Source organism: Caenorhabditis briggsae, assembly GCF_000004555.2.
Source record: "Caenorhabditis briggsae complete genome, chrIV, whole genome shotgun sequence".
In the NCBI taxonomy this organism is placed as follows: Eukaryota; Metazoa; Nematoda; class Chromadorea; order Rhabditida; family Rhabditidae; genus Caenorhabditis; species Caenorhabditis briggsae.
The window spans coordinates 15,851,056-15,860,622 of record NC_013487.2 but is presented as its reverse complement, the minus strand read 5'-3'; the positions used below and the strand labels follow the sequence as shown (position 1 = coordinate 15,860,622).

The 9,567-nt window shown below is 33.9% G+C and overlaps 1 protein-coding gene across 1 annotated transcript; it reads left to right on the top strand.

The window, feature by feature from the left end:
* Window positions 1-621: 621 nt before the first annotated feature.
* CBG13951 lies at window positions 622-2,235 on the top strand (the record flags this gene model as incomplete). Its single annotated transcript, XM_002634795.1, has 3 exons — window positions 622-682; window positions 1,226-1,355; window positions 2,091-2,235. The coding sequence occupies 3 exons, from the start codon at window positions 622-624 to the stop codon at window positions 2,233-2,235; spliced, it is 336 nt and encodes a 111-aa protein (XP_002634841.1).
* Window positions 2,236-9,567: the final 7,332 nt, after the last annotated feature.

Here is a 9,567-nt window from a genome sequence, read left to right as displayed (position 1 = left end):
TATATCTCGACTCCCAGAAGCGCTAGAAAAGTGAATTTTGGATAGAATTGAAGGGAATTTTATCTATTTTATGTTCATTGATAGAAAATTCGAGTTATTTTTTTTGAAAACTTTGAAAACTTAAGACTTTTTTGCTCGAAAAACGTTTTTTCTAATTTTTGAATTATTTTCCAAACTTCCCCAAATCATGTTAATATTCATTTAGAAATTTTAAGTCTCTAAACTCCAACTTGCCCATTCCTAGCTGATTTTCCCACTTCCAATGTTCTTTTCACCGCCCCCCCCCCCCCCCCCCACCGTCCAATTCAAATCGTAATCCAAGGACATCAAATCATTCAATGTGTTAGCTTTCTCTGCGTCTCTCACTTCCCCTATACTCTCTCTCGTCGCCATATAATCGGAAATGTCGCAAAAGCGGCTATATGTACAATGGGTTTCTAGGATTTTGGAGACGCAGAGAAAAGGATTTTCCAGGGAACCTGTTTCTTTGACTGTCTGCGTCTCTCTAGTCTTTTTTCTCTAATCCAAAAAAAAATAATTTTCCAGGGAATGTTCACCTGAATCCCCATTTGAAGACTTTTTGGGATTTTTTTGGCTGAAAATTTGTCTGAAAATCTGAAAATGTCATCATCTGCGAAAATCTACTCGGTTAAGTCGGCGGCCAGCGGTATGAATAAAAATGGTGAGTGGTTTTGGATTACTGTAGCAGGAATTTGATTTTAAAAATATTAAATTTGGACTTTTGAAATTTTTCTGAAAATCTGAAAATTTTGAAATTAATTTTTTTCTGAAAATTCTGGATGGAAAATGATTTAAAAAATCGAAATTTCAGCTTAAATTTGAAATTTTTTTGAAAATCTGAAAATCTTGAAAATTCAGGAATTTCAGAAAGAATTTTTAAAAAAATGAACATTCAAATTTTTGGCTGAAAATTATTCTGAAAAGTCATGAAATATATTATTTCGCATTGTAAAATTTTCCAAAAAAAAATTAAAAATTAAATAAAATTAAAAAAAAAAAACTTAGAGACCGAGGAGACAGAGGTACTTTGGGCCAAAAAAAAAATTGAAAAATCTGTATTTTTGTCTTGAAATTACCCTTAAATGTCTCTCTTAAAACCGAATTTTTCGAATTTTCGAAAAAATAATTTAAAAAAATTTTTAAAAAATTCCAAAAAAAATTTTTTTTCAAAATCTTTGTTCACAATTTTTAATAATTTTTCCAGTTGCCGCCTACCGTGCCACACCTCTGAGCACTCGACAAATCCTCGCCGCAACCGTAACCCTTTCGATTTTCTCATTTCTCTACCTGGTTTTTGCTCAAAAACACGCGTTGCTTTTTTATATCATGACTGGGTGAGTTTTTTCACTTTTTAATTTTAAAAACTACAGAATTTTGGATTGAAAATGTGAAATTTGTTTTTGTCTTGTTTTTAGCTTCAAAATGAGCCTAAACACGACTAGGATCCGTTTAGTCTAGGCCCCGCACCTTCTTAGGGGGCGGGGCTTAATAGTGGGCGGAGCCTAGCCGTGTTTATACTCATTTTGAAGCTTAAGACTGGCAAAATGCTTCAAAATGAGCCTAAACACAATTAGGATGCGCTCACTTTGAAACCTCTCTTTGACACGCGACGCACGACCGCGGCGCGCCTAAAAAATCAAAGTGGGCGGATCCTAGTGGTGTTTAGGCTCATTTTAATGCATTTTGAACAAACAATTTGAATGTAGCTAGTTTTTAGCTTCAAAATGAGCCTAAACACGACTAGAAACCATTTGGTTTAGGCTCCACCCCTTTTTAAGGGGTAGGGCTTAACTAGGTAGCAAGTGGGCGGAGCCTAGTCATGTTTAGACTCATTTCAAAGCTTGAAATTTGTCAAATTTCAATTCAGTGTTCAAAATGCATTAAAATGAGCTTAAACACGACTAGGATCCGCCCATTTTGAAATTGCTCTTCGACACGCGACGCACGACCGCGACGCGCCCGAAAAATCAAAGTGGGCAGAGCCTAGTCGTGTTTGGGCTCATTTCAAAGCTCTCGATAAGCTAAATACGATGCCAATAGTAAAAATCGGAAATTCTGGAAATTTTCAGCCTAATCGGGGTCTACATTCTTTTTGTGTATGCGTCTGGAATTGGTGCGGTACTGTATATGGTGGCCAGAGAGTATCCGGAAGACGAGTTTGATTGTAAATCCAGCAGTTCCAGTAGTCGAGAGATGGAGGAGTCGAAATTTTAATTTTTAATACTTTTTTTTTGAATTTTGTGTATTTTTGGATTTTTTGAAAATTACGAGTATTCTGTTTTTCAAATTTTAGGTGACAATTCTTAAATAAATGAATGAATCAATGAAAAAATATTAAATTTTAAGTTTAGGAAAAAGGGGTGGGAGCAAGAAATTTCCTAGAATTTTTAAGAAAAAAAAATTAAAAAAAAATTTTTTTTCGAAATTTTTCGTCATTCTGAAAATTTCATAAGAACTACATAAACACAAGATTTCGAAATATATGTTATCTTCTTTTTTTTCTCTTTTTCTGTTTCTTGCTGTTTGTTATTCCTTTTCGCTATTTTGAAATCGTTATATTTTCATTTTTTGGGATTTTTCTGGAAAATTTAAAAAAAAAAAATTAATAGTTTTAATTTGTAGTTTAATTTAATTAGATTCAAATTAAAAATTTCGAAATCTCTATTTTTTGAATTTTCTATTTTTTGTTTCTCAAAAAATCTACTTTCTCTCTCAAATTACACTCAAATTAGGTTCATTTTTCCTCCAAATTCTCATATTCCTTTTTTTCTTTTTTTTCTTTTTTCAGAACATTCTTCTCTCTTTCTCAGTCTACACATTTTTGCTAAAAAATCGCAAAAAAAAATTTATTTTTTTCCAAATTTAAAAACTTTAATTTACACTCCATAACCTAGAAAATGTCTAAAAATTAAAATTAGAATCACACTCAGCTTAAGATAAGCTTCAAGATAAGCCCAAACACGACTAGGCTCCGTCCACTTTGATTTTTTAGGCGCGTCGCGGTCGTGTGTCGCGTGTCGAAGACAAATTTCAAAGTGACGGGATCCTAGTCATGTTTAGGCTCATTTCAAAGCATTTTGAACATTGAATTTGAATAGAGCGAGTCTCGAGCTTTAAAATGAGTATAGTCATGGCTAGGCTCCGCCCACTATTAAGCCCCGCCCCCTAAGAAGGTGCGGGGCCTAGACTAAACGGATCCTAGTCGTGTTTAGGCTCATTTTGAAGCTAAGAACAAGACGAAGACGAATCTCACATTTTCAATCCAAAGTTCTGTGGTTTTTAAAATTAAAAAGTGAAAAAACTCACCCAGTCATGATATAAAAAAGCAACGCGTGTTTTTGAGCAAAAACCAGATAGAGAAATGAGAAAATCGAGAGGGTTACGGTAGCGGCGAGGATTTGTCAAGTGCTGAGAGATGTGGCACGGTAGGCGGCAACTGGAAAAAATTTGAAAATTTGGGAAAATAATTTCGAAAAACATTTTTTTTGGAATTTTTCTAAAAATAATTATTTTTCAAAAAATTCAAAAAAGTCAGTTTTAAGACATTTAAGGGTAATTTTTAGCCTAATATATCGATTTTTAAATTTTTTAAAATCCCACAGTACCTCTAAAAGTCTCTAAGTCGTGCGTCGCGTGTATAGGTGAAATTTCAAAGTGGGCGGAGCCTAGCCGTGTTTAGGCTCATTTTGAAGCTAAAAACAAGACAAAAACAAATTTCACATTTTCAATCCAAAATTCGGTGATTTTTTAGATTAAAACGTTGAGAAAATCATGCCAAAAATACTTTTTTTTGGCATGTTGATGTATTTTATGACCACCAATTCTTCCCTCTCACCTTTCTAATTGGGGTCATTAAATGAGCACCACCTGTTTCGCCTATTACCGTACTTCTTTTTTTTTTGAGGGGATTAGCGGTATGGTGGCCAAAAAAAGAAGACGAAAGAGAACAGGCAGGTGGTGGCCAAAAAAATTGGTTTTGTACTCTTTTGCAGATGACCTGGGTAGATGAGAGACACAGAGATTATGTTTTGGACAGGTGTCTTATGTATCTAGAAACTAAAAAATGTAATTTTTGGAGTTCCCATGTTTTTTGTGGTCCAGAAATGTTGATTTTCGTTTAAAACACGTATTTCCTCCTGTTTTTAATCATTGATCATTGGATTCTTGGAAATTTCCTAGATGATTCACTTCTATTAAGCCACGCCCCTTTTTTAGAAATCAATCCCCTAAATGATTGACCTCATTTGTGTCACGCCCGTTTTTAGTTTCCCATATGTTTCATTTTCTATTAGCCACGCCCACTTCTTTCCTGAATGACTCACTTTCTTTAGGCCACGCCCCCTTGTTGACTGAGTATCAAATGCAAACACATCTACGTTTCTGACCTAAAATTGACTATAACTTTTGAGAACCTTCTCCGGATTGTTGAGATTTTTGACTTAAAAATAGGGAACGTTTAAAGAATTTTGGAAATGTAACATTCAGATATGTTGGTTATCGATTGGGCTATGTACCTCCCCTTTCGTTGACTCAATTGATCAATTTTGATATTTTGGTTCTAAAATCCATGATAACTAGGGCCAATCTTGTCGGATTTTTAATATATTTGGCTTCAAAAATATAGCATTTTTTGAAAACTTAAAATTCTTAGTTTTCTCTGAATTTTTGCCTCTTATTAAAAGTATTAAAAGTTCAACGTTTGAGCCTCAAGCAACTTCTTTTGGATTTTTTAGAATTTCACTCTGAAAACGAAATTGTAAAAACCTCAACTTTGTATAGATGTAATCACTTTTTCTTTTAGAATTTCTACTATTTTTTCGTTTCCAACTTCCATTATCACCTGCCACCTCCCAAATTACACAATATCCATCCCCATATTCTTTTTCTAATCTTCTCTATTTCCCCGACTCCGCCCACCTCATTACCCTTTTTTCTTTTCCCTCTCTCTACTCTCTCTCTTCTCCATAAACTTTTGGATACAAATATCTGGTCATTTGTGCTCTCTCTCTCTCTCTCCATACCGCCCATCTGTCCCTTTCCCTCCTTCCTCCTCTCTTTTTCCCCAGTTCTATGTGCCTTCTTGTTATTTCCTCATAACTTTGCTCAAATTAGCTTTTTCGGAATGATTCAATTTGTAGAATGTAGATCTTAAAAAGGGCTAAATAATGATATAACATTTTCCTAGTTTTAATTTGCGATAGGGACTCTTTAACATGAAGGCATGTGTCTAGCTAGAGGAACTAGTGTCTAGCTATAGAAAGTAGGTTGTAACTTGCTTCAAACTCAAAATTTTTGGTTCATTTGAATTGTAAAATGTAGAACTTAAAAAGGCCTTTAAAATGGCACAGCATCTTCATAGTTCCATAAAATAACAGTCTTGTAGGGGCCGTTCAAAATGAAGGCATGGGTAAAAGCCGCCCATAATGTCTAGCTACAGAGAATAAGTTGTAACTTTCTTCAAACTCGAAGTTTTCACAAAATTCAAAACTGTGAACGTAGTATTTAAAAAGGCCTATGAAACAATATATATCATTCATATTGTTTTGAATAGCTGCGTTTTAGTAGGGACCCTTTAACATGAAGGCCTGTGTGGAGCGGACCAAGTGACGCCCATAATGTTGGCTATAGAAAGTAGGTTATAACTTGCTTCACACTTGTACTTTTAAAAAAATTAAAATTGGATAATATAGATCCTAAACAGGGCTATAAAATGGTATAGCATTTTCATAATTCCATAGAATGACAGTCTTGTAGGGACCGTTCAAAATGAAGGCATGGGTAAGCGCTGCCCATAGTGTCTAGCCACAGAGAATAAGTTGTAACTTTCTTCAAACTCGAAGTTTTCACAAAATTCAAAACTGTGAACGTAGTACTTAAAAAGGCCTATAAAACAATATAAATATTATTCATATTGCTTTAAAAAAGCTGTGTTTTAGTAGGGACCCTTTAACATAAAGACCTGTGTGGAGCCGCCCATGTGATTACGAAATGTAGAACTTTAAAAAATCTACAAAATCTTACAAAACTCTTGTTTTTTTCGTAGAGAAGCCCCTCCTACACCTCGGCTAAAACTTTAAGAAAGCACTCTAATGACTCCCCCTGACTTTCAAATTTGAGTATCTGGGCTACTGTAAGAGATATCAAAAAGTTGTAAACAAATAAAATGTTGCTGATATTATGATAAACATTTTATCAGTTGATCACTTTTTGATATCTTTTACAGAAAATGAGATATATAGGCTCAAAGTGTATGGTTTGAGTACTAGCTGATTACTAGAAAAAGATATTTCCAGTTTCAAAACTAAGCTCTTATCTTTTATCATAAGCTTTTATCAAGCTTATCTTCCTCCAAAAGTTCAAAAACCTTCTAACTACATACACTTTTCTCTGCGTCTCCTCTTGTTTCTCTAATCTCTGATTTCCTGGTCTAGACATTTCGAATAATTTGTAAACAAATATGTTTTCATTCTCTCAAGAGAAAGGACATTGAGTCATGAGATTCAAATTTATGACCATTTTTTGGACTTTTGAACACTTTTCGTTTGTTTAGAATTTCCAGAAATTCGTTAAAAGAAAATCTGAAAAAAGTCAACTTTGAAGTCCTAAAAAAGTGGTCCACAATTGTTCGATTTGTCTGGAAATTTCAGATTATACTAAACAAAACAAGAGCTTCAGTTTTGTAATTGACAACTTTTTTGTAAAAATCCGACAAAACGAGATAAGCGTCTTTGAAATGGCACTACTCGCATTATAGGGCTAACTTTGGAATTTTGATGTGTATCTCAAAAACTAAAAATGCTATGTATCAAAAAAGTGTCAACTGCAAAATTAAAGCTCTTGTTTTGTTTAATATAGACTGAAAGTTTCAGGCAAATCTGAAAGTTCTGGAGTATATTTTCTGAACTCAAAACTTGTCTATTTTCCAGTTTTCCACCAAAATCCAGACTCTTACCATCTGCCAAAAAACAGATGCTCATGAAGAATGAATCCCATTCCTAATTTAAATTTAAATTAGGTTAAATTAAGAAAAGGGGCAGCTGCAGAGTACAAAAAAAGACAAAAAAGGGAGCGAAAACCCCTGCAGGTGGCCATTTTTGGGGATAGCCAAGGATGAAGACCCATATCTCGGGAAGTAAAAGTTCTAGGAAGTTTTTGAAAATCTGAAATTGCTGGAAGTTTTATGTGCTTTAGTTTTGTAGTTTACTGAATTTGGATAGCACTTATGGTTCTTGAGATGGAGGCGCAGATAGTTGGTGAGCGCCATGTTTCTCCTTCAAAGGCGCATAGCTCAAAAACTAGAATAGCTAGAAACATTGTGTCAACGGCAAAAATAATTATTACAAAATTTCCTACTTTTTCCATTTTTTAAAATTTGTCTAGCTCAAATTTGAAGAATGTTATGCGACTTTGAAAGGGAGGTGAGACGGAGACAGCTAGGGTGTCTCGCCTGCCTTATATTTAAAGGCGCATAGCTCAAAAACTAGAAAATTTAGAGAAATATTGTCAACTGCTAAAATCATTCTTATAAATTTTCCTACATTTTTCGAGTATTAAAGTCTGTCTAGCTCAAACTTGAAGAAAGTTATGCAACTTTGAAAGGGAGGAGAGACGCAGACAGCTTTAAAGGCGCATAGCTCAAAAACTAGAAAAGCTAAGATAATACCGTAAATTGCTAAAATAATTATTACAAAATTTTCTACATTTTCAATTTTTTTAAATTCGGCTAGCTTGAATTCGAGCCGAGTTATGCGACTTAAAAACTGCCTATTAGCTATTGCAAAGTTATAGCAAAGTTTATTGACTACGGCTAAAGTTTAAAAATGGAAAAATTGTTTTTTTTTCAAATTTCCCGCTTTTTTTAACCCCCTATACTGTCTATTCATTTGTCCTTGGTTGTTCCAGTTTCCTATGTTAACCTAAAGTTGTCTAATCTTCGTCTCTCTTCTTCACTATAAATCAAACAGGTTCAAATTTCGCGCGTTCTCTTTTTTGAATTCCGACCTTTATGCTTCTATCTGACTTGTCAATTACCACCTCTCCCTGGATTTATAAGTTCAATTACTTTGAACTTTTACAGTGTTCATTTCATTTACCACTCTTTTAAAGTTCACTTTTTATCGTTTGAACTTTTGGGTGTAGAAATTAGTCTGTTCAAATTTCGCACCTTTTGCCATCCCAAAGTTTTAGAATCGAAAATAGGCTGTAACTTTTTTCAAACTCTAAAATTGCATCAAACTCAAATTGGAATATATAGAACTTGAAAAGCGCTACAAAACAGTATAAAATTCATAATGTTTTAAAATGTTACGTTCTAGTAGGGACCGTTTAATCTCAAGGTCTGCCCCGCTGTTAGTGTCTAGCTGTTTAATATGAGTTGTAACTTTCTTCAAACTCAGAAATTTGACAAAATTCAAATTTTGAAATGCAAAACTTAAACAGGCCTACAGAATTATATAATATTCATATTGTATATTGAAATGCGTTTGTGTAAACGCCGCCACTAGTGTATAGCTATGGATAATGAGGTTTAACTTTCTTCAAACTCAATGTTTTCATTGAATTCAGAATGTGAAATGTAGATCTTAAAAAGATCTACAATATCATATACAATTCATAACGTTTCAAAAAGCTCGGTTTTAGTAGAGACCGATTAACACGACGAACCTGTGTAGCTTTAAAAAATAGCCCGTAACTTTCTTCAAACTCAACTTTTCGACAAAGTTCAACTTGTATAATGTAGAACTTAAAAAGCCCTACAAGATAATAATATAAAATTTATACTGTTTTAATGAGCTCCGTTTAATAGGAACCGTTAAACATGAAGGCGTGTCTAATAGTGACAAGCTATTGAAAATTATTCGTAACTTGCTTCAAACTCAATGTTTTGACTAAAATCAAAATGTAAAAAGTAGAACATGAAATGCCCTACAAAACGATATAAACATCGTTTTCTTACTGTAACTCATATATTTTACTCATCTGAAAGATCTAAAAAAACCGGAACCCAACAATATAGATTGTCGGAAAGGCTTCAAAAGCTCAAACCTTTCATAAAATTTAGAAATCAGAAAATTCCAAAGGTCGAGATTCCTAGAAAGCTTGTCGAAAGAAAAAAAACGACTTGGAATACGGTGCTTATAGGATGGGTAGGGTTAGCAGCCCTGGAACTTTCTGAGTAGCTAAGCTTATTTTCGAGATACCGGACCTTTTTGCAGGGACTGCGGTCGGCCGCGGCTCTGTTACCCCCGGTCACTTTTCAATTTTCAAATTTCGCGCCATTCTTTTTTCTTCCTCCTCCTAATATCATACGTCATGGGTGGNGGACTNTNTTGAATTTTTAAAATTCCCGATTTTCATGATTATTTGATGGTTTTATGGGTTTTTTGAGTTTAAAAAATTGATTTTTGAGCTTGATTTCAGCCTGAAATCACTCTAAGACCCCAAATCCCCCTTAAATTTTTAAAAAATTAAGAAATATTTTTTCGACAAATTTTCAAAATTCCGAAAAAACCATTTTCATCAATTTTCCCAACTTTCTAGACTAAT